General features: G+C 46.2%; 1 protein-coding gene across 1 annotated transcript in view; it reads left to right on the forward strand.

Moving 5' to 3' along the window:
- The first annotated feature begins 950 nt into the window (after window positions 1–950).
- Window positions 951–24,227, forward strand: part of LOC142310583 (uncharacterized) — a 103,402-nt gene continuing 80,125 nt past the window's right edge. Inside the window, 6 exon segments of the mRNA XM_075348102.1 lie at window positions 951–1,098; window positions 1,182–1,279; window positions 1,787–1,877; window positions 7,175–8,327; window positions 11,645–11,718; window positions 22,987–23,082. Coding sequence (XP_075204217.1) covers window positions 966–1,098; window positions 1,182–1,279; window positions 1,787–1,877; window positions 7,175–8,327; window positions 11,645–11,718; window positions 22,987–23,082 — 1,645 coding nt within the window. The 5' untranslated portion in view covers window positions 951–965.

A 24,227-nucleotide genomic window follows, 5' to 3' on the forward strand; every position in this document is an offset into this window, starting at 1 on the left:
CTTTGGATGTCCAGGCCTCGTTGAGTTTTCAAGCTCACCAGTGTCCTTTTTTTTTGAAGAATGTACCAAACTGTTTATTTGGCCATCACTAATATCTCTGCCATCTCTCTGATGGATTTTTTTTTCAGCCTAATGGAAATGCCAACAATTTTATGCCACTGTCCAAATATTTCTGGACCTAACTGTACAAAAATAAAATAGGTAAGGGTGAACTTGAGAACATTTGTGATACATTTTCTCTAAAGTTGCAGTTGATGAATGGTCCAAAAACACATGAGAACCACAGCTGTGAGGATACGTATATATAAAAAAAAAACAAAATACAGGTGAACACTATATAATGGCATCATTTGTGTGGTCAGTAATTAGATATAAAGTCTTCAGTAATTGCATTCTTTATGATGTCACATCGTCATCTTCTCCCCCATTCAGTTTTTTATAATATCGGATCCTCTCAGTGGAAATCTTCTATATATATGAGAATTCTCCTGCTTGCTCCGTGAAGGATGGATATGGACAGGGACAAGATGGCGGAGAGGATATTACACCTCACCCTAGAGATCCTCTTCCGGCTTACTGGAGAGGTGAGAGTTTCTGATGACGTCACATTACATCATTCTTATCTATGGGAATAACAGATGGACAGAACTGGAGAGGTGAGGACTCTGGAAATGTCTGTAGTGAGATTTATTACTGTGTCTCTCCATAACCAGGATTACACAGTAGTGAAGAAGACCTCTAGTGAGCGCTGTCAGGCCCCTGTGTCTGAGGGATGGGGAAGACCCCTGAGCCCAATCACGGGGCCTCCACCTCACCCCCTGATACATGGGGACATCAATGACCAGAAGATCCTAGAACTCACCTACAAGATGATTGAGCTGCTGACTGGAGAGGTGACACTGCTGGGAATGCTGGGACATTATACAGTAACGCTATGAAGGGATCGGGGGTGACGGTATCATTGTATGTGTCAGGTTCCTATAAGGTGTCAGGATGTCACCGTCTATTTCTCCATGGAGGAGTGGGAGTATTTAGAAGGACACAAAGATCTGTACAAGGACGTCATGATGGAGGTTCCCCAGCCCCTCACATCACCAGGTAATAGACAGGACTAAATACACACGGCCTATAATTATCTGTATGTAAGGAATGAATTCAGTCCCTATATGTGTCTCCTCCAGTTCTATCCAGTAAGAGGACAACACCAGAGAGATGTCCCCTTCCTCTTCTACCACAGGACTGTGAACAAGAAGATCACGATGTTCCTCAGGATCATCAGGTAGATGGAGAGAAGGTGCCATGAAATCTCCCTATGATGTGTAGACGGCTGTGAAGGTCTTGTGCTCAGTCTTGTTTTATCCTCCAGTATTATATTATTATTATTATTTATTATTATAGCGCCATTTATTCCATGACGCTTTACAAGTGAAAGAGGGTATACATACAACAATCATTAACAGTACAAAACTGACTGGTATAGGAGGAGAGAGGACCCTGCCCGCGAGGGCTCACAGTCTACAGGGAATGGGTGATGGTACGATAGGTGAGGACAGAGCTGGTTGCGCAGTGGTCTACTGGACTGAGGACTATTGTAGGTTGTAGGCTTGTTGGAAGAGGTGGGTCTTGAGGTTCCTCTTGAAGCTTTCCACGGTAGGGGAGAGTCTGATGATTATATGTTTTATATGTTTTATACTTGTGTAATGAGAACGGTGGAGATGGCAGGATTAGAGCTGATCATAGATGGGACTTCTCCATCTGTCTGTGACTTTTACAATATTTGTTTCAGGGGGAAGATCTGCCCCGTATTAATACTACAGAGACATATATGAGGGGCGATGAGCGGAGTAAAGAGGAGATTCCTACAGATAACAGCCCAGGTGAGTACTATCTTTGTAGCTTCTATATTTATTACTTACCAATTCGGAGACAAGAACACACAACCAGTGTCTGTCGGCGTACCAGCTTGTTTGGACTTGGACACCAAGAGACGAGTATTTATTACATTAGTACTAGAGCTGGTTGAACTCGGAAAAAACCCGATCCGCTCCAGAATCCGGTACCCATATAAGTCTGTGGGGACCAGAATCCGGAGATGAAAAACATTGGTGGAAGGGATAGGAGGGTAGGAGCACGCGCGGTGTACTCACCGATGCTGTGTCATGGCGACACACTCCTTCTGGGTCACACTTTCCCTTCCGGAGCCGACAAGTAATTAATTGAATATTCACTGTTTTGCCCGCCCAATGACGTGTGTAATTGGTTGCAGTTAGACGTGCCCCCACCCTGAGTGGCTGCGTGTCAGCTGACTGCAACCAATCACAGGCGCCAGGACGGCTGGTGGGCGGGAAAGGCAGGCAAGTGTCTGCAGGTCAGTATGCTGGTATGTAAATAAATTAATAAATAAAACAATCGGCGCAGTGTCACCCATATTCTGATACCAGCACAGATGAAACCCATGGCTGCAGCCCCCAGCTGTCGGGCTTTTTCTGTGCTGTGTATCAAAATAAACCCAGAGTCACACGTGCGAGGGACTCGCATCACCCGGCACGGCCTGCCGCTCTTTAAACAGGAGCGTGCATGTACATAGAAACACATGCGGCCTGCTCCTGTCAGAAGAGTGTGCGGCTGTGCCGGTTGATGCGATGCCAGACTCGTGGAAGTCTGGCATGACATCGCTTAGCACAGCCTGCCGCTCTCAGAACATGAGCGTGCTTGTACATAGAAACACAACGGCCGACCAGCTCCTGTTAGGAGAGTGTGCGGCTGTGCCGGGTGATGTGACACCTCGCAAGTGTGACTCTGGCCTAATAGAAACTGCATGCGGCTTTTTTTATTAATTTTTAAATAAATAATTTAAAAAAAAGAAAACAAAAAACGACGTGCGGTTCCCCCTAATTTTGATACCCAGCCAAGATAAAGCCAGCTGAGGGCTGGTAGCAGCCTGCAGCCGCCCAGTATTGCCGCATCCATTAGATGTGACAATCCCAGTGCTTTACTGGCTCTTCCCGTTGCCCTGGTGAGGTGGCAATCGGGGTAATAGTAGGGGTTAATAACAGCGCACAGCTGCTACTAAACCCTAAGTTAGTGATGGCAGGTGTCTATGAGATACCTGCACCACTAACCTGTAAAGGAAAATAAATAAGTACAAACACAGAGAAAAAATCCTTTATTTGGAATAAATACAAAAACCCACCGTCTTTCATCATTTTATTAACCCCAAACACCCATCTAGGTCTGGTGTAATCCACACAAAGTCCCACGCCGCTTTCAGCTCTGCTGCATCTCACAGCAAGCGGCCATAGTACAAGACCGCCTGGTGTGAGTGCAGACAATGACTGAGCTGCGATGAGTGCAGGCAGATGCTGTCACAGGCTGGGGGCGCATCTGACTGCAACCAATCACAGACGACAGGACGGCCGGAGGGCGGGGAAAGCACAGAAAGCTGTGTGTATGCACAAGCCTACTGCGCAGTACAAGAAGTGAATGTGCGACCTGGAAGCAATTTGCCATCATGACACCGAGTCTCCGTAAGCCTGAAATGCTCGCTTAATTCTTGTTTTCTTAATTTTCCCTTTAATTTCCTACGTGTCGAATCTGGATCATACACCCAGAATCCCGGTCCCGGGTCCGGCACCCGGGCATCTTTGAAACTGCGTGGATCCGGACTTTTACAGTCCGGGTCCGCTCAGCCCTACTTAGTACTTATCTAAAAGGCAAATACAAGTGCTTCCCAATAAATTAGAATATCATCAAAGATAATTTATTTCAGTAATTCAGTACAAAAATGGGCAATACAGGGTAATATTGTGGTATTATGTTAGCCAGAAAAATCAATTGAAATACTATGTCCCAAGAATGACAAAAGTATTTTAGGAGTGATACCTTTATAGGCTAACCAGAAAAATCATATTAGCAAGCTTTCAGAGCACAAAGGCTCCTTCTTCAGGCAGATTACAAATGAATTACTGAGACCAAACACAACATTTAAATGAATGTTACAACAGGACATGGGAAAGATGATGCCTCCTAAAGATCAGCCAAGGAAATCAAATTAAGTTTTTTCTTAAGCCTGCTTTACTTGTTACGATTTCGCATAGGATATCGTATGCGATCGTAACCGCCCCCATCGTATGTGCGGCACGTTCAATTTTGTTGAATGTGCCGCACAAACGATTAACCCCCGTCACACGTACTTACCCGTCCATACGACCTTGATGTGGGCGGCGAACGTCCACTTCCTGGAGTGGGAGGGACGTTCGGCGTCACATCGATGTCACGCGGCAGCCAGCCAATAGAAGCGGAGGGGCGGAGATGAGCGGGACGTACAAATCCCGCCCACTTCTTTCCTTCCGCATTGCCGGCTGGAGCCGCGGGAGGCAGGTAACATCTGTTCAATGTTCCCGGGGTGTCACACACTGCGATGTGTGCTGCCTCGGGAACATTGAACAACCCGACGTGAAATTCGTCAGGATTCAACGACGTGTATGCGATGAACGTTTTAACGTTCAATCGCAAGCGCACGTACCTGTCACACATTACAATATACCTTACGATACCGGATGTGCGTCACTTACGACGTGACCCCGCCGACACATCGTAAGATATATTGTAGCGTGTAACGCGGGCTTTAGAAATGCAGATGAGTTGGAAGTGGTCTGTTCAGATCACTTCTGAGGTTCTTCTGTTGGAGGTGTGAAGTGTGTCCATGTAGTGAGTCATAAAACCAGGTGTTAAATTGAGTCCTTTTGTTAAGGATCCAAACATCCTTATCAGTTTGAATTCCCAAATTTTTCTCTCTCTGTCATCTTTAAAATGACCTTTCAGTATTAGTACTTTTAAATCTGTCATACTGTATCCCGGTCTGGAGAAATGTTTTCCCACAGGCTTTCCAGTTCATTTTTTATTGTGTGCCTGTGTAGATTCATCTTTGTTTGTAGTTTTTGTTTAGTTTCCCCAATATATATTCCTCCAGGGCACCTTGTGCACTGTATCAGGTATACCACATTGGAGGATGTACATGAAAAGAGGTACATGATCTTGTAGTTCTGATTTGTGTTGGCTATGTGGACCGTATTTGTTGGTAAAATGTGGGTACAGGTCTTGCATTTCTTACCATTACAGGGGAATGTGCCCATCTCTGATGGTGATAAGAGGACACTTCTAACAAGGAGATTCCTTAAGTTAGGGGGCTGTTTGTAGGAGAGAAGTGGTAATTCTGGGAATATTAATTTCAGTCTATGGTCCCTGTGGAATATGGGTTGAAGATCAGCACCAATTTTCCTTAGGATGCTCATGTGGGGATTATATGTGACCACAAGCGGTACCCTATTGTTATCCTCCCTCTTTTTGTAATCCAGGAGGCTGCTTCTTGGGATCCTTGTAGCTCTGTGAATCTGTTCATCTATTACCAGTGGATAGTATCTTTGTTGTAGGAATATATTTCTCAGGGATAGCAGATGTAGTTTTCTGTCCTCACTGTCTGAGCAGATCCGGATGTACCTCAGAGTCTGACTGTAAATCCATCATCTACACAGTCATTACACACAGTATTCTATTTCAAAAGCAGTATCATGTGGAGTGTTTGACTCTGTTGTGTGAACAGCGTTAGAAGTAGTCCTGACACTCAGCGAGTTTCTAGCCAGACATCATGTGACAAAACTATGCTAAAAATGTAGCTTTTCCATAATACAAGAATTTTTTTTATATAAAGTGAACAAAAAGTCATGTTACAAGAAAAATCGTAGAACTGAAACTGTTTAACCATCCTGAAAAAAACAAACCACAAAGTGCCTCAATCGACAAAAAATAAAGAACTTATAGCTCTCAGAACATGGCGATGCATAAACAAATTAATTTTTGTAAAATATTATTTTGTTTGTAAAAGTATCAAAGCATAAGCGAAACATTAACAGAAATAAACACGTGAGTTGCACAGACAAGCTCGGGCGTCAATCAGCTGTGCTCTTGTTAGTATTCGGGCTTGCAGGAGCTAATTTCTGCTAGTCTGTGGATTACTGCTTGAGTCACATGTTGCAGAATACCTATCACAGTCGCCTCCACCCTTTTTAAGAAGGGGGAGTCTGGTCTCCCATGCCAATGATGGCTTTTGTGATCCCAGTCCTTGTGCTTTGGTATCCTGTTGCTGGTGAACTTCTGTGTGCTGTTTGGTGTGTTGTGGAAATACTCTTATTGTCTGATTATTTCCCTCCTTCCTTTTAGTTTCCTCCTGATCATGTATTATCTATACCTCTGAGTTTTTTTCCCCCCACCCAACTACTTACTTGTGTAGGATTAATCACTCTTATCCCAGCCTTCTCCTTGGTGGAGGGGGGTAGGGGGCCACTAGACTAGGGTTCTTCAGGAGCTAGGATAAGAATGGTGTCCCAAACATCACCACTTTTAGGTGTATCTTTGGGATCAGGGTCAATGAGGGTTCCCCTAGCCTGAGGGCCAGTTTAGGCTCTACTGTTCCTAGTGATCCCGTCACATCCAGTGACACATTTTAGGCTTTTTGGGTGTGTTCTCCGTGCTGAATAAATGACTTGACAGTCATCAATTCTGTGTAAAAATATTTTGTTTATTTTTGTTTTAACTCAGAAGTTGCATTTTTAGTGGCAAAACAGGTTTTCATATGTTGTGTGTGTTGTTTATTTTGTTTGTTTTTTAACATATTTAACTTTTTTTACTTTTCACACAGTAGCACTGTTGGACATTGCATTTTTTTTTTAACTTGGTCTTTGGTCTTATTTATTGCAGTACTGGTGCACTGCAGTGCCTGAGACCTGTTAGTGTCTCACTCACTATGCCTTTTAGACTCTGCATATAGCTAGGTCTAACAGGCTATCGTACCCTGGCATCATCAGATGACCTCGGGGTGCGATTGCGCAAGGTGTCACCTGTCATATACAGCTGTCACCCACTGGATGTTTACTCACTGAGTGGCGCTATACACAATTCTCAGCAACATGAAAAAGCTGCACTGAGGATTAAGGCCCCTAATGGCTGCCGTAAAAAAGCGTATCGGCTGTCATTAAGGGGTTAATATCATAATCTATTAGTTCTTGCGTTGATGTCTGCAGTTTGTACCCCTGTCTTCATCAGCTAGTAATTGAATTTTAATACAATTTGTTTCAAAAGTCAGCATTTCTGAAAAAATATTTTTCTCTCTTGGCAGATAACTGTGTGGGAGATCTGCCATTTACTAATTTTGAAGGAGCTGATTATGGTGTAATGCCATATACATCTAAAAATCATGACATGATTCAAGATATACCGCCAGCCATTCACAACAAAAATCTATCATCTATTCCTTATCAACAGGACCTGTCTTCTGATTCATTACAGACTGTTAAGCAAAATGAAAATAACAAAAAAGATGCTGGACATCAAAACACTCATAATGGGGATAAACCATTTTCATGTTCAGAATGTGGTAAAGGTTTTAACAGGAAAAACTATCTTATCGTACATCTGAGAAGTCATACAGGGGAGAAGCCATTTTCATGTCTAGAATGTGGGAAATATTTTACTAGTAAACAATATCTTACCTCACATCTGAGAATTCACACAGGGGAGAAGCCATTTTCATGTTCAGAATGTGGGAAATGTTTTACCTATAAATTAGATCTTAAAGTACATCTAAGAAATCACACAGGGGAGAAGCCATTTTCATGTCACGAATGTGGGAAATGTTTTACCAGTGAAAAATATCTTAAAGCACATCAGAGAACTCACACAGAGGAGAAGCCATTTTCATGTTCAGAATGTGGGAAATGTTTTACCAGTAAATCAGATCTTAACACACATCTTATAATTCACACAGGGGAAAATCCATTTGCATGTTCAGAATGTGGGAAATGTTTTAACAGGAAAGACTATCTTATTGTACATCTGAGAAGTCATACAGGGTTGAAGCCTTTTTCATGTCCAGAATGTGGGAAATATTTTACCAGTAAACATTATCTTACTTCACATATGAGAATTCATACAGGGGAGAAGCCATTTTCATGTCCAGAGTGTGGGAAATATTTTACCAGTAAACAATATCTTACCTCACATCTGAGAATTCACACAGGAAAGAAGCCATTTTCATGTTCAGACTGTGGGAAATGTTTTACCAGTAAATCAGATCTTAAAATACATCTGAGAATTCACACAGGGGAGAAGCCATTTTCATGTCACGAATGTGGGAAATGTTTTACCAGTGAAAAATATCTTAAAGCACATCTGAGAGTTCACACAGGGGAGAAGCCATTTTAATGTCCACAATGTGGGAAATGTTTTACCAAGAATTCATATCTTGCTGCACATTTGAGAACTCATACAGGGTATAATCCATTTTCATGACCAAAATGTGTGTATTATTGCTTCTGTAAAACAACCCTTGTAAGGAATCAAAGAATACACACAGGGGAGAAGCTATTTTCATCCTTAGAATGGGTAAATGTTTAACAAAGAAATTACATTTTTCTTTAAAGTAGAAAAATTACACATTTTATACATTTCTTTTGATTTACTGTAAGTTATAGTCAAAGTTAAGTCAAGTCTAAAAGGGAAAGTAATTTAGAACAATAAATAATAATGAGGAAATGTACTGTATGCAATGACCAATAAACATCAGCAAGTAGAATGCATAGAACAAGCCAAAATAATTCACTATGTATAAAAAACAATGTTTATGTGAGCACTATAACTGCATCTTAAAGGGACTGACCAGACTTTCTCTGATATACATGTTCAGGATAGATGCTGAGGCAAATGTCAGACACCAAGTATGTCACGTTTAATAATTATCATGTCTTATTGATCACATGAAACTAATAGGCGTATGACAGCATCTACCCACACCTAAATGCGAGGTCACATGGAAGAGACAGGCATCAGACCACCTTTTTAAAATTTTTAACTAAGGACTAATACACATCTGTCTTTAATTCTAATATTCATCTGTCTGTTGGCCTCTTTATTTTTTATTGTTTTATGTAAGATATTGCCATAGAACTTGTTTAGTTGAGGTAGAGCTGGTGTACAGTTTGTATAGAAATATTGAAGCAAGGATATGAGCAGGAGTTCAGCTATCACTTACGCCAAGCTCACAGGGGTGATCATATGTGCACACCTTCATGATGGCCATGATGTATCCATGTGTCATAGGTCAGGAACCTCTTCCCAACCATGACGTATGTGAACATTAAAGGTTGTGAAGGGGTTAACATAATTAAACAATTGGAAAAGTATTCTCTAATAGGGGACTAGTACAATTACCTGGCTTTGCATGGGTCTATAAGGTTGTAAGAAGAACTTACATCAGTTTGAGCATGTTATCTGGCCACATTATGGATTGGTGACTGCAGAGCTGAGCAAAGCATAGTTTTTATTCTTTAATCTCTCATCTCCATTGCGGAGATATTAGAGATATTACAATGTTTTCCCAAAAATAAGACAGTGTATTATTTATTGCTCCTCCTGCTGGCCATAAGCAGTATCACCAGATGTATGTGGAATGTTACTGCAATTGGATGTGTGTGTGTGTGTGAGTGGATTGCTACTGCGATCTTGTGTGTGTGTGAGCAGTGATACATGGACCTGATGTCCGATCTATGTGTGTATCTGTGAGCGGAGCTATACTTGACCTAATCTCTGTGTATGTGTGAGCAGAATGGCAAGGGACCTGACAGATAAACAGATCTGTATGGGAAAGCCCATCTACCGTCGCCGTTTGTCACTTGTGGTGTTCAGAGTCTGGTGAGTGCAGATTGTTTTATTTTGCGGGGGGGGGGCTTTCTGCTTTCTATCGGGACTGTCTTTTTTCTTTTGGGGGTATCTGCTTTTTTAATGGGGTGTCCTGCTGTATTCTTAAACTTTTTTAGCTGCATGGACACTTTATTATTGAACCGCAAGTAGGGCTTATATTTTATGCATACTCAAATGGCCAAAAATTCCTGCTAGGGCTTATTTTCGGGGGTAGGTCTTATTGTCGGAAAAACATGATAGCTTGTAAGGTTTAGGCTATTATTTATGTTGTTTAACTGGGTATTACCAGGAATTTGTTTCTGGGAGTGTGTATATCTTCCCCTAAATGCGATTGAAAATCCTAAGTAGGCAGCATCATGTAGGGGAGAAAAGAATACAACCTCCTCTCCTCACTGATGTGTGCAGATAATATATAGAAATACAGCAGCATTACATATCATTATAAACACCTACAGATCTCATCTCCTGGCAGTCAGTGTGGGGGGAACAGAATTGATGGCAATATGAGATAAGATCTGGAAGTGTTTGTAATGATATATAATTCTGCTGTGCTGTTTCTGTACACAATAGCTGCAGAGATCAGTGACTAGAGAAGGGCTTATTTTTTTTTACCCCTGTGTGTTGTCAACCTCATGCAGTGGAAGAAGTACTGGATGTGCCCTCAGACAAATTTCTGCTAACTTTCAAGTAAATGATACCAAATTATGAACTAAAGTTTACAAGCGAATATCTCCACAACAGTGATGAGAAATTAAATAATATTAACCACATTTTTAACTCAGCATTGCAGCCACTATACCATGATGTGGCCAGTTTGTTTGCCTGTGTCGTTACAAATTACTGATATGAAGCCAATATATCTGAGTTATGTACGGGAATTTGGTGTGCTAACTGTGATAATCTATGGTGTCATTCACGTCTGCTTTTTTGTGGACCATGCTGTCCATGGAAAAACAAAGTTGACATTTCTGATTTTGATCTGTCTGTGTCGGATCCACATCAGCAATGCAAGTCTATGGGGCAGTGAAAAAATATACCACACTTGGATAACTTCTGAGTGTGGTCTGACTTTTCAAAGACTGTCAAAATAAAGAAGGTTAAAAAACTTCTCTTTTTATGTCTCCATGTATGAAAAAAACTGGTGCTGCTCAGATCACACTTTGGTTAAATGCTGATCAAAGACTGGTCACCAAAAAATCAGTTCGGTTTTCCTTGTATGTGAGAAAATTTAACGTCTAAGCAAACATGGCCAGAAAATTACGTCTGTGCAGTGATGTCCTGAAGAGATTTACAGATTTGCTTATATTTTCCATTTTTTGCAAATATGTTGAGAACGGAAGATCGTAGAGAGCTGGAACCTGTACTACATCTTTCCGAAGTGTTAGATTTAGCTATGTGGTGAATTTCGACTACATTGGTTTAAATATTTCTCCGTACATTTATTTTTGATGTTGGGTTCTATTTTTTTGTGAATATGTGGAGAACGCTGGGTCATAGAGATGTAAATCCCACTTTAAAATATTTCAAAGTTCCTCATCTACCTGTGATGCAAATTTGGTGCAGAATGGTGCAGTCATTTCATCATAAATTAATATGTGATTGTGTTAAAATTTTTGACGAATATCTCAAGAATAGCAGGTCATAGAGAACGGAAATTTTGTTTCAAATCTTCCTAAGTGCCTGATTATCGATGTGCGCAATGTGGTGCAGATTGGTCCAGTCGGTTTGGCGTCAAGAACAAACAAATAACAGATTTAATTTTTCATGTATATAATTCTATTAATCATCTAACACCACTGAGCCAGGTTCACGGGCATCTATTCATCCATTTATTCTATTATAAATTCTCACATATGAATATACCATTATGATGTACCCACTGCTCATCAAGAAAACCCAACAAGATTATCCCAGGCGTAAATAGGACTGGAGATTGGACCACCTCAAACAGGTCCATCATTTCAGGTAAATGTACATACACCGTGTGCAGAGTTATTAGGCAAGTTGTATTTTAGAGGATTTTTTTATTATTGATTAACAAATATGTTCTCAATCAACCCAAAAGACTCATAAATATCAAAGCTTAATATTTTTGGAAGTTGGTGAGGGTTTTTTTTTAGATTTGGCTATCTTAGGAGGATATCTGTTTGTGCAGATAACTATTACTGTGCAGAATTATTAGGCAACTTAATAAAAAACAAATATATTCCCATCTCACTTGTTTATTTTCACCAGGTAAACCAATATAACTGCACAAAATTTTGAAATAAACATTTCTGACATGCAAAAACAAAACCCCCCAAAATATGTGACCAATATAATAATAATAATAATCTTTATTTCTATAGCGCCAACATATTCCGCAACGCTTTACAATTCAGGAGGATCATATACAAACAAGTAACAGTTACAGAAAATACAATATTTAGAGGAGAAAAAAAGAAAAAACACAACCCTGCTCGTGAGAGCTTACAATCTACAATGAGCTGGGGGGTTAGGGGCAAGCTACAAGAGCTTATTTACAATGACAATCCAGCCATCTCACGGAAATGGGGGCTAGATAATGACTTCCTGGACCAGTGGGCCAGAGGCTTGAGATGCCTTTGGGTGCCATGGAGTTTGATGTGGAGTTATGTTGTGAGAAGTTGTAGAGGGACTATGTGAATTGAATTTGATTAGGGAGTGTGATAGGCCGCCCTAAAAAGATGCGTCCTTAGGGTGCGTCTGAAGCTTAGTAAGTTGTGATTTGTTCTAACTTCTTGGGGTAGAGCGTTCCAGGGTTGGAGCAGCTCGGAAGAAGTCTTGGATCCGGGAGTGGGAGGTTCGAATTAGTGTGGATGTTAGTCGAAAGTCGTTTGCAGAGCGTAGAGAACGGGTGGGGTGATAGACAGAGAGGAGGGTGAAGATGTAGGGGGGTGCCGCACTGTGGAGAGCTTTGTGGGTGAGAACAAGCAATTTGAATTGGATCCTATGATATATGGGCAGCCAGTGCAATGACTGGCACAGAGCAGAGGCATCCGAGTAGCGGTTAGCCAGATAAGTGACCCTGGCTGCTGCATTAAGGATGGACTGGAGAGGAGAGAGTCTAGCTAGGGGGAGACCAATTAATAGAGAGTTACAGTAGTCAAGGCGAGAATGGATCAGGGCCACGGTGAGGGTTTTTGTCGTTTCCATTGTGAGATAAGGGCAGATTTTAGAGATGTTCTTGAGGTGCAAGCGGCAGGAGCGGGCAAGAGATTGTATGTGGGAGGTGAAGGAGAGATCAGTGTCAAGTATAACACCCAGACAGCGGGCCTGCTGCCTAGGACTTATCGTTGTGCCACACACAGAGAGGGAGATGTCAGGTTTAGGAAGGTTGGAGGATGGAGGAAAAAGAAGAAGTTCAGTTTTGGAAAGGTTAAGTTTCAGATAGAGAGCAGACATGATATTGCAAACTGCAGTCAGGCAGTCACTTGTGTTCTGTAGTACAGCGGGGGTGAGCTCAGGGGATGAGGTGTATAGCTGTGTGTCATCAGCATAAAGATGGTACTGAAAGCCAAATCTGCTGATGGTCTGTGCAATTGGGGCAATGTAGAGGGAGAAAAGAAGAGGGCCGAGGACTGAACCTTGAGGGACCCCAACAGTGAGAGGAAGAGGAGAAGATGTGGAGCCAGCAAATGATACACTGAATGAACGGCCAGAAAGATAGGAAGAGAACCAGGAGAGCACAGTGTCCTTTAGGCCGATAGAATGGAGCATAGAGAGAAGGAGATGGTGGTCAACAGTGTCGAAGGCAGCAGAAAGATCAAGAAGAATAAGCAGAGAGTGGTCACCGTTACGTTTTGCTGTCAAAAGGTCATTGGTCACTTTGACAAGGGCAGTTTCTGTGGAGTGTAAAGGGCGGAAGCCAGACTGTAAAGGATCTAGAAGAGAGTGAGTGGAAAGGTAGCGGGTGAGGTGAGAGTAGACCAGGCACTCCAAGAGTTTGGAGATGAAGGGGAGATTAGAGACTGGTCTGTAGTTGCTTGTGCAGGACGGATCAAGAGAAGGTTTTTTAAAAAAAATGGAGTAATGATAGAGTGTTTGAGGGAGGAGGGGAAGATACCAGAAGAGAGAGAGAGAGAGAGACACCTTTCTTTATGATGACACTCAACAGCCTACCATGCATAGATTTTGTAAGTTGCTTGATCTGTTTACGATCAACATTGCGTACAGCAGCCACCACAGCCTCCCAGACACTGTTCCGAGAGGTGTACTGTTTTCCCTCCCTGTAGATCTCACATTTTATGAGGTACCACAGGTTGTCTATGGGGTTCAGATCAGGTGAACAAGGGGGTCATGTCATTATTTTTCCATCTCTTAGACCTTTAATGGCCAGCCACGCTGTGGAGTAGTTGGATGTATGTGATGGAGCATTGTCCTGCATGAAAATCACGTTTTTCATGAACGATACCGACTTCTTCCTGTAACCACTGCTTGAAGAAGTTGTCTTCCAGAAACTGTCAGTAGGTCTGGGAGTTTAGCTAAACTCCATCCTCAACCCAAAAAGGTCCCACAAGTTCATCTTTGATGATACCAGCCCATACCAGTACCCCACCTCCACCTTGCTGGCGTCTGAGTCGGAGTGGAGCTCTGTGCCCTTTGCTGATCCAGCCTCTGGGCCATCAAGAGTCACTCTCACTTCATCAGTCCATAAAACCTTTGAAAAATCAGTCTGAAGATATTTCTTGGCCCAGTCTTGACGTTTTATCTTATGTTTCTTGTTCAAAGGTGGTCGTTTTTCAGCCTTCCTTACCTTGGCCATGTCTCTGAGTATGGCACACCTTGTGCTTTTTGATACTCCAGTAATGTTGCAGCTCTGAAATATGGCCAAACTGGTGGTAAATTTCATCTTGGCAGCTTCACGCTTAATTTTCGTCAATACATGGGCAGTTATTTTGCATCTTTTTTTGCCCAACACGCTTCTTGCGACCCTGTTGGCTATTTGCCATGAAACGCTTGATTGTTCAGTGATCACGCTTCAAAAGTTTAGCAATTTCAAGACTGCTGCATCCCTCTGCAAGACATCTCACAATTTTGGACTTTTCAGAGCCCGTCAAATCTCTCTTCTGACCGATTTTGCCAAAGGAAAGGAAGTTTTCTAATAATTAAGCACAGCTTATATAGGGTGTTGATGTCATTACACCACACCCCTCCTCATTACAGAGATGTACATCACCTGATTTACTTAATTGGTAGTTGGTTCTGAAGCCTATACATCTTGGAGTAGAACAACATGTGTAAAAAATATCATGTGATCAAAATATTAATTTGCCTAATAATTCTGCACATAGTGTATGCTGGAACAGGAAAATATTAGCTATATAGAATCTGCTCACATGACATTTATCACATTGTGATAATTTTTTGTGAGGTAGCATTGATGCACAGTGTATAGTGTAGTAGGCTGATTGTTAGCTGCAGGGAATCACTTACATGGTGACCAGAACCTCTTTTCAGCCTTCTTTGTAAGGTGCAGGGTGGAATCCTCCATGTAATGTGCTCTGGTAGAATTTACAACATTATCCCTCCTACACTTGGAATATTGTGCTTTTTTTACTTCTTAATTAATGATCACTCTGATGCAAACACTCAGGGCTAGAGGAAGAGTTAGTGGATGCAAAATGGCTGCCTCCCGTCATGCGCTTTCCTACAGCCCCCTGTGAGGATGTATTTGGATTTATAATTTAAGAAATAAAAGATTATTTTTTTTGTGAGTGCTGTGTTTTTCGTTCTACTATTCCAGATTCCTTAACTAATGATCATTTATTGAAATAAATTGATTTATCGCAAACTTTAGTTGTGATGTTAATGTTTCTGTTAATATCGGTGTGAGTGCAGACACAAGGCAACCTGGAAGTCACAGAGGAAGAATTACTGATCCAGTAGATTAAAGCTGATATACTGCTAGAGCATTGGATCAGCCAGACGACAACAAGCCCTGCACGGGGAATTCTTACCCAACTCGATGAGATTAAACAGTGACTCAGTATTGTCACGTCTCAAAAATGCAACATCAGAGAGCCGTGACTCTACCACATTCAGAGGAATCCCTTCACCCTTTATCCCTTGTATAGAGATTCGGTGTTACAGCAGAGCACTGGGTCGATTCTAAGGGGCCGGCTGGAGTAGAGAACCAGAGGCAACAGAAATCAAGGTCAAGGTTACCGGGTCAGAAGTAGAAGAGCAGATAAGGCACAAAATCAGAGTTTCAGGGGTTTAAATAGATGACAGCCCCGCCCCAGGCTCACAGAAAGGAATCCGAACTAAGCAGCACCAAGAGACCCAGCAATTAAAGAGGACGACTCTACCGCATCAATTGCACTAAAGGTGCACATCCCAGTGACTGAAGTGGAAACAGAGGGGACAGGCACTAATCTGGATGTTACAATTAGCTCCACTGTCACGGGTGTGTCATGGTTGACAGACAACCCTGTGGTGTCTGGCTGCAGAAGGTCATTGTATTTGGGGAACAAACTGCTCCTTGATATTCCATCCTTTCCTCTGTGGTGTGACTGGAGTTTAATGTGTCTTCTTTGTTAGGGTTTACTCTTTCCCCTTTCTCACCCTACGGAGATCTTTATCCCTCACCCTCTGTGTCTTTATATACCTGCATTTCCCTTTGGTATGTTGCTGGTGATAGCGTTAAGTTTCTGTACAGTCCTGATTGCAGGCAGTCGGCTTATAATTATCTGGAGAAACATTGTATGTTGCTGTTCCTCTCCCTAAGTAATCTTGGAAATAAGTTGTTTGTTTCTTTTCCCTTGTTTACTTTCCCTGTATTCTTTAAGATGTCATGGGGTTGACTAGCGCTCATCCCGTCTGTTCACTCCTTAGGGTTTAGTTCAGGGTCAGCTGCTACAGTGAGTCGACGGAAATCCCTGCACATGTCTGCTGATTTGAACAGCAGACGTGGGGCTATCAGGTGCCGGTGGTTCTGTTGTCAGATAGGACCAAAATTGAGCTTTTTGGCCAGTGTTTTGCACTCCCTTCATTTTGCATTCTGGAGAAAGAGTTAAGGGTTCTGGAGGCCGATAACCATGTGTTGGTGCATCAGGTGGTTGCTTGATTTGGGGATTACTTTTCCAATGTTTATCTGAGAATGTGGCCTAGAGATTCCCTCAGCCATACCTTGTGTACCACTATTTCTCCTCATCACATTCAAGAAGATGAGGCTTAACTGGATATATATTCACATAGGCATCAATGTCAGATGTGATCTAGTGAGACCCTGAACATCATGTAGGCTCCTCCCGCTCATCATCACCTTTCATCTCCTGTGCGCCTGTGTCAGGCTCTTCTGCAGCATCTGCTCTTCTCTCCATTGTAGGAAGCTGCAGAGTGATGAGCAGATCCCGATGAGAGAGAGAGAGACGTGAGCGACACACAGATATCAGGTGGACAAGATGTGATTGTATTTCTAGAGGAAAGTCTCAGGGCGAAAACACCGGAGCGGACATAACTTAAAACAGAAAAGATACACGCGGCTCCGCTACACACACACACACACACACCGTAGACACACACGGCTCTGTTTCATACATGTTGTACACACACGGCTCTGCCCCTTACACGTCAGTCACATGGCTCCGCTTGGTACAAATCATTTACACAACTCTACTTCGAACACACACATGTACACACGTCATACACATGGCTCCACTACATACACGCCATATTCACACTGCTTTGCTCTGTATGTGGCGCCCTGGGCAAGCCAGGTCGTCACAGGTCCTGCAACAACACATCCCACACCCCGAGATAGGCACATCAGTCACACACAAATCCTTGTTGCCTCCCTCCAGGGGCTGATGTCCACACCAGGTGGGGTGGAGCCAGGCGGTTGGCCCCACCCACTGAGGAGTTCACAGTCCTGGAGGCGGGAAAGGAAGTCAGATCAGTTTTAGAGTTGAGAGAGTGAAGTAGTGGTAGAGGAGCAGACTGACCGTGTCTGGGTACGTGGCCCGGGCACCGAGAGCAAGGTTGGCAGACGGTGGTGGCCGTCTGCAGGAGAGGCCAATCGACGCAGAATCGTAGGACCGGGGAGGGGCGGTGGCCCGCCGGTACCGAACCGGGGAGCGAACCGGTGGGAAGTCATCGGGACCGAAGTTACACAACAGGTGCAGGGAAAGGCAGCCACCACCACCTGTCTGGGAGTGACCACCGCAGCCGGCTGCCGGACCCGTCCATCCAGCCGTTTGTTTTACCGGAGACTCTGTATTCATCATTGGCTGAGTGAGTACCACCGTGCTGTCTAGCACCGCGCTGTCCCCGCGACCCTGCACCTCACCAACCCTGCCTCCCCCGTCTCACCTCACCGGGCCCCGGGTCAACCAACCCCTACCCACGGAGGGGGAAAACAACATCCAAGCTGCTCCCCGCCATCGCTCCCGGGATCCCCGTCACTAGCAGCGGTGGTGTCCAACCTCACCACAAACCGTGGGTGGCGTCACGGACCATACCCTCCAACCCCAAACCACCCCTTTCACTCACGGGCGAGGAGCGCCGCTCGAGTCCCCGGATCCGGCCCGCCGCTCAAGCCACCGAGCAGCCAGCAGCAGGCAGCAGCAGCACCGGAGCCGAGCGTTAGCGAGAGCGCAGCGGCGGCGGCCTCCTCCCCGCAAGCGACAACTTGCAGTCACGAACAGGATCTTACCGTTCTACCGGCTGGTAGAAGTGCGCCTTGTGTCCGGCCGGAGGTGTCCGGCCGAAAAATTTCAGAAGCCGCCATCTTGGGCGCGAAGATTGTCCCGCTCGAGCATCCCCTCGAGCAGTGGAGGCGCGAAAGCCGAAACTCCGCCCCTGTAGAGGGAAAAAGACTAAGGGGGACGGATGGCGTCCGGCCACATGTAGACCGCGGCTATAAGAGCAGGGACGCCAGGACTCTGCGGCCATATTTGGTTCCTGGAAAATACCGCTGCCAGCATGCATAGTCCGTCCAGCAACACCGTAGCCCCCGCGCCCAGCACCGCGGCGTGGGTGGAGGTCCGGACCGTCCAGCTGAGTAGCCGTCTGCAGGTCCGAATGCAACTCCTCCTGGAGGAGTGGGAGGCTGACATGGCGGACGTGGTGGTGGCCATACGGAGACGCGAGTTGGAGGAAGCTCTGGAAGAGCGGGTAAGCGACCCACGCTGCTGTATTCCTACCAGGTCGGTCGTCGCGGCTGAGGGGCCCGGTCTGCGCCCGCTCATCCTGCTGCCTCCCCCGCTACCCGTGTTGGCTGCTGCTGCCCCGCCACTAGGCCCGCTACCCGCACAACCGGTAGCGGCACCCTGCCCGTCCGCCCAAGCGGACTGACCTGCAGCCGAAGCCCATAGCCGCCCTGAACCGCTTCCCAGGAAGTTGCCGAAGCCGTGTCCCGCTGATGAAGATGTACCGGAGGCACTTACAGTGATCGTGCCTTGTTCCGTGCCGGCTCCGGCGGGCCGTCCCGTGCAGGAGGAGGCGGAGGTCAAGCGGGAGAGGAGCCCTGTACCCGTTCCCCACGCCTCAGCTGAGGCTGCGCCGGGTCGTTGCTGCAAGGCAGCGCCCCAGGCCATGTCACCGTCGGAACTTCCACCTAGGATGCCAGTGGTGGGCAGTGTAGTGGAAGTCTCGTGGAGCCCGACCCGTGCGCAGGGGCAAGCAGTAGCCCCTTACTGGGACAGGGAACCGACCCCTCTGGGCCGAGAAATTGCGGAGAGGGAAAGGCAGAAGGCTGAACTGATCACCCGCACCATCCAAGAGAAGGAGAGCCTCCGCAGAGCCACCTTCCAGGTACGGGGCCCGATACATGAGGGGCAAGTAAGGAAGTTTGATGTCCGTCGGGGATACGGGTTTATCTTCGAGCCGGGCCTGGAGGCCGAAGTTTTTGTGGCCCGTCGGGACGTTAATGCCCACCTCCCGGAGGACCACTCGGGCCGTAACCTACTTCCAGGTGACTTAGTAACCTACACGCGGTTGGCCCCACCCACTGAGGAGGTCACAGTCCTGGAGGCGGGAAAGGAAGTCAGATCAGTTTTAGAGTTGAGAGAGTGAAGTAGTGGTAGAGGAGAAGACTGACCGTGTCCGGGTACGTGGCCCGGGCACTGAGAGCAAGGTTGGCAGACGGTGGTGGCCGTCTGCAGGAGAGGCCAATCGACGCAGAATCGTAGGACCGGGGAGGGGCGGTGGCCCGCCGGTACCGAACCGGGGAGCGAACCGGTGGGAAGTCATCGGGACCGAAGTTACACAACAGGTGCAGGGAAAGGCAGCCACCACCACCTGTCTGGGAGTGACCACCGCAGCCGGCTGCCGGACCCGTCCATCCAGCCGTTTGTTTTACCGGAGACTCTGTATTCATCATTGGCTGAGTGAGTACCACCGTGCCGTCTAGCACCGCGCTGCCCCCGCGACCCTGCACCTCACCAACCCTGCCTCCCCCGTCTTACCTCACCGGGCCCCGGGACAACCAACCCCTACCCACGGAGGGGGAAAACAACATCCAAGCTGCTCCCCGCCATCGCTCCCGGGATCCCCGTCACTAGCAGCGGTGGTGTCCAACCTCACCACAAACCGTGGGTGGCGTCACAGACCATACCCTCCAACCCCAAACCACCCCTTTCACTCACGGGCGAGGAGCGCCGCTCGAGTCCCCGGATCCGGCCCGCCGCTCGAGCCACCGAGCAGCCAGCAGCAGGCAGCAGCAGCGCCGGACCCGAGCGTTAGCGAGAGCGCAGCGGCGGCGGCCTCCTCCCCGCCCGCGACATGTACACATCATAAACATAGTTTTGCTTCATACACATGATTCCTCTACATATGTAGCGCTCCTGAAGCCATCAGAGTTCTACAATGTTCTGCATTCCCCCAAGGATACAGGGCCTACCCCCTAGGGCCCCGGGAGACCAGTGTCGGTAACACCAAAAACCCAGGTAATCCCAGTTTTTTCCCAACAATGCCCCATGCTATGGTGCTTAGCTAGGGTCGGACCAATGGATAGCCATCTAGAGGTGGAGCCAGACCAGTCCACTAGTTTACCAGGTGGGAGGGGCAGACTGTTGAGAGGAATCAGAGAGTTCAGAGTAGTCAGACAAGAGTAGAGTGTGGTGGAGTAAAGGTGGAAGTGTGGAGACGTGCTGACTCAGGGTAACAGTGACCTGGCTGGTACCCAGGAGAGTAGTTGCCGGTGGAGTACTCCCGAAACTACGCTCCGACGGGGTAAAGGACCCTAGGACAGGGACGAGCTCCACGCCGACCTGTTAACACCTGCACAGCGAGGGGCCATGAAGGACCTCGCTGACCTTAAAAATCTGAAGACTCAGTAGCAAAGGGAGAGACGGGGACAGGACCAGGGACTCCAACCCCACAGGGTTCACGCTACCGTCAGGCGGACAGAAGTGGACAAACCACCGGATGGGCACCCCCAGTTGCTCTACGCTACGGGGACCCACCAACCAGAGAAAGGTGCAGGGGAAGAAGGTACCAGAGTACTGAACTGGCACTAGGATGAAGGGGACCTGAAGGTGAAACCATCCGGCCTCGGGTAACCTGTTACAACCTACCAGCAGTGAATAAAAACCAGTTGCACTAAACCTCTGTGTGGACTACCTTCTTCCGACGCCCGTCACATCACCCATCCTCTGGGGCCTGGCCCTGCTTGCGGAGGCCTTACAATCAAGGCTGCAATTAACACCAGCCCCAGTAGTGACATTCTGCAGTGGCAGCTCCACATAGAGTATATATAGCCGCAACACCGCAAGTGGCGTCACGTATGAACATTACTCCAATACCCTGTAAATACACCCCATTACAAAAAGGGCCCAGGGCACGGAACCGGGCAACGGCCACCACTGTGACATTCCCAAGAGGTATACTGCCCGAAACCAAGTACCCCATATCCCTGGGCGCGATACATACACTCCATACACCTTGTATACACACGGCTCCGCTTCGTACACCTCGTACACACACGGCTCCACTCCGTACACCTCGTACACACACGGCTCCACTCCGTACACCTCGTACACACACGGTTCCACTCCGTACACCTCGTACACACACGGTTCCGCTCCGTACACCTCGTACACACACGGTTCCGCTCCGTACACCTCGTACACACACGGATTCGCTCCATACACCTTGTATACACACGGCTCCGCTCCCTACACACACGGCTTTGCTCCGTACACAACGTAAACACATTGCTCCACTCCACAAATCTCATAGACAGACGACTCTGTACAGGTCATACACACATGGTTCTGCTCCGTACACCTCATACACACGGCTCTGCTCCATATACTCACAGCTCTGTTCACCTCCTACACACACGGCTCTGTTCAGTACACCTCGTACACACACGGCTCCGCTTCGTATACACACACGGCTTCGTTCACCTCGTACACACACGGCTGTTTTACTATATTTTTAGCACTAAGGTTCAGATACGACATTAAATAAGGCAATTAAGTAATTTTATTATAAAGGTTAATATGAAATACAAACTTAAAGGAAAAGTATGATATTGCGTACACTTTTGCATATTCAACATACAAAGGTTAAGTACAGTTAAATACTTAAATCACCAAGGAGCTTTGAACATCATCTGTCTGGAAATCAGAGAAGCATGACATAGACAGAGAACTCCTGGACATACCACACGGACCGGACGTCTCACGGTGCAGGTACATGAGCTTCTGTCTTTGCCATATTTTATCTGATCTTAAATAGAGGCTTGAACAAAAATTACAAACCTTACAGTTAATGTGTTGTAGTCTTATTGATCCATGCCCTTTGATGGCCAGTCAATGGGCGTAGATGAATCAGAGATACACCACACATCAGACAATGGGGTAATAAACCCACAGCATTCAAATCTCCCAAGAATACACATCCAGTATTTGAGCTATGTAAATCATAAGGTTTCTGTTGCCACCTTGCTGCCATCTGGTGGCCATTTCACGCAATTACAATTTTCCATTTGGTTTTCTATATATAATTGTACTGTGTTGTGGGATCCTCCTGTCATCATTAACCTTGCATATAAATTGTTGTTTTAATTTTATTATTAATAAAGAAATGTATATTTTTATTGGACTTTGGCTGTTTTTCTAGTTGTCGGTTTAATATTTATATCAATAGCCTATTTATTGGAGTTGGGGGTGTATTTATTTATTTATATATAGTGACAGTTTTTATACACTATATTATACCCCCCACATTAATCTGTCTAGCTTATGCTTTTTCCTGTTATTACAGACTCTCGTGCCAATCCTACTATGGATTATAGGTCCAGGGAAACTTCCTGGACGGATCATCTCAGCAAGGTTTTTAATGGTGATTCTGGTTTTAATGGTAATAGTGGTCAGGATACTACTTTGGAGCTACAGAAAAATCTTAAAACACTTACCGTATTTTTCGCTTTATAAGACGCACTTTTCCTCCCAAAAATGTGGGAGGAAAATGGGGTGTGTGTGACGCCCTGGGCAAGCCAGGGGTCACAGGTCATAACACCACCATACCCTACACCCCAGTTAGGAACACCAAAGCTAACCAAAAGTCCTTGTTGCCTTCCTCCAGGAGCTGGTGTCCACACCAGGGGGTGGGCCAGGTGGTTGGCTCCACCCACAGAGGAGTTCACAGCTCTGGAGGCGGGAAAACCAGGCAGTCCAGCTAGGGACGTAAAGGAGTAAACAGTGAAGTGGAAGGGAGTGGTAAAGGAGCAAAGGAGAGAAGCTGAGGAAAGGGAAAGTGACAGTTTGTAAAGCCTGAAGTTAGCCCGGGTGTGTGCCCCGGGCTGAGAGACAGCAAGGTCAGCAGACGGCGGTGACTGTCTGCAGGGGTGACTGCTTGGAAGTTGCTGGAAGGACCGCGGACGGGTGGTGGCCCGGTGGTAACGGAGCGGTATACAAAGAGCAGTCAGCACCAGGGCAGGGGCCTTTCGGATCCCGGCAAGGCTAGGAGTCGCCATAATTTGCCAAATCCGTCAGTGAAGGGGACGACTGTCTCCCAACAACCAAGTCCCGATTGAAGGCAACAGTCCAACCGTAACAGAGAGACACCGCCACCGCCAGGGCACCAGTTTCTCAGGGCCAGCGCCTGCGGGCAAAGTAGGGCTCCTCCGGCCCATATCCAAGCCGGGGAGCGGGTTACCGGTGGGAACCCATCGCAACCACTATCATCTTAGGTGCAGGAAAAAGGGACCGTCACCGTCACCTTCTGGGGAAAGCAAGTGCAGCCGTCCGTGGGAACTGTCTTTCCAGCCGTGTGTTTTACCGAGAACTGTGTGATCGTCTCAGGCTGAGTGAGTACCACAGTGCCGCAAGGCACGGAGCTGCCCCCGCGTCCCTGTGCCCCACCAAGCCCTGCATCACCCACCTAAATCACTGGGCCCCGGAACAACCAACCCCCCCCTACCCACGGAGGGGAGGACTAACATCCAGCTGCTCCATACCATCACTCCCGGGATCCCCACACAGAGCAGCGGTGGTGTCAACAAA

The sequence above is a fragment of the Anomaloglossus baeobatrachus genome, chromosome 5 (assembly GCF_048569485.1).
Source record: "Anomaloglossus baeobatrachus isolate aAnoBae1 chromosome 5, aAnoBae1.hap1, whole genome shotgun sequence".
NCBI classification, from domain to species: domain Eukaryota; kingdom Metazoa; phylum Chordata; class Amphibia; order Anura; family Aromobatidae; genus Anomaloglossus; species Anomaloglossus baeobatrachus.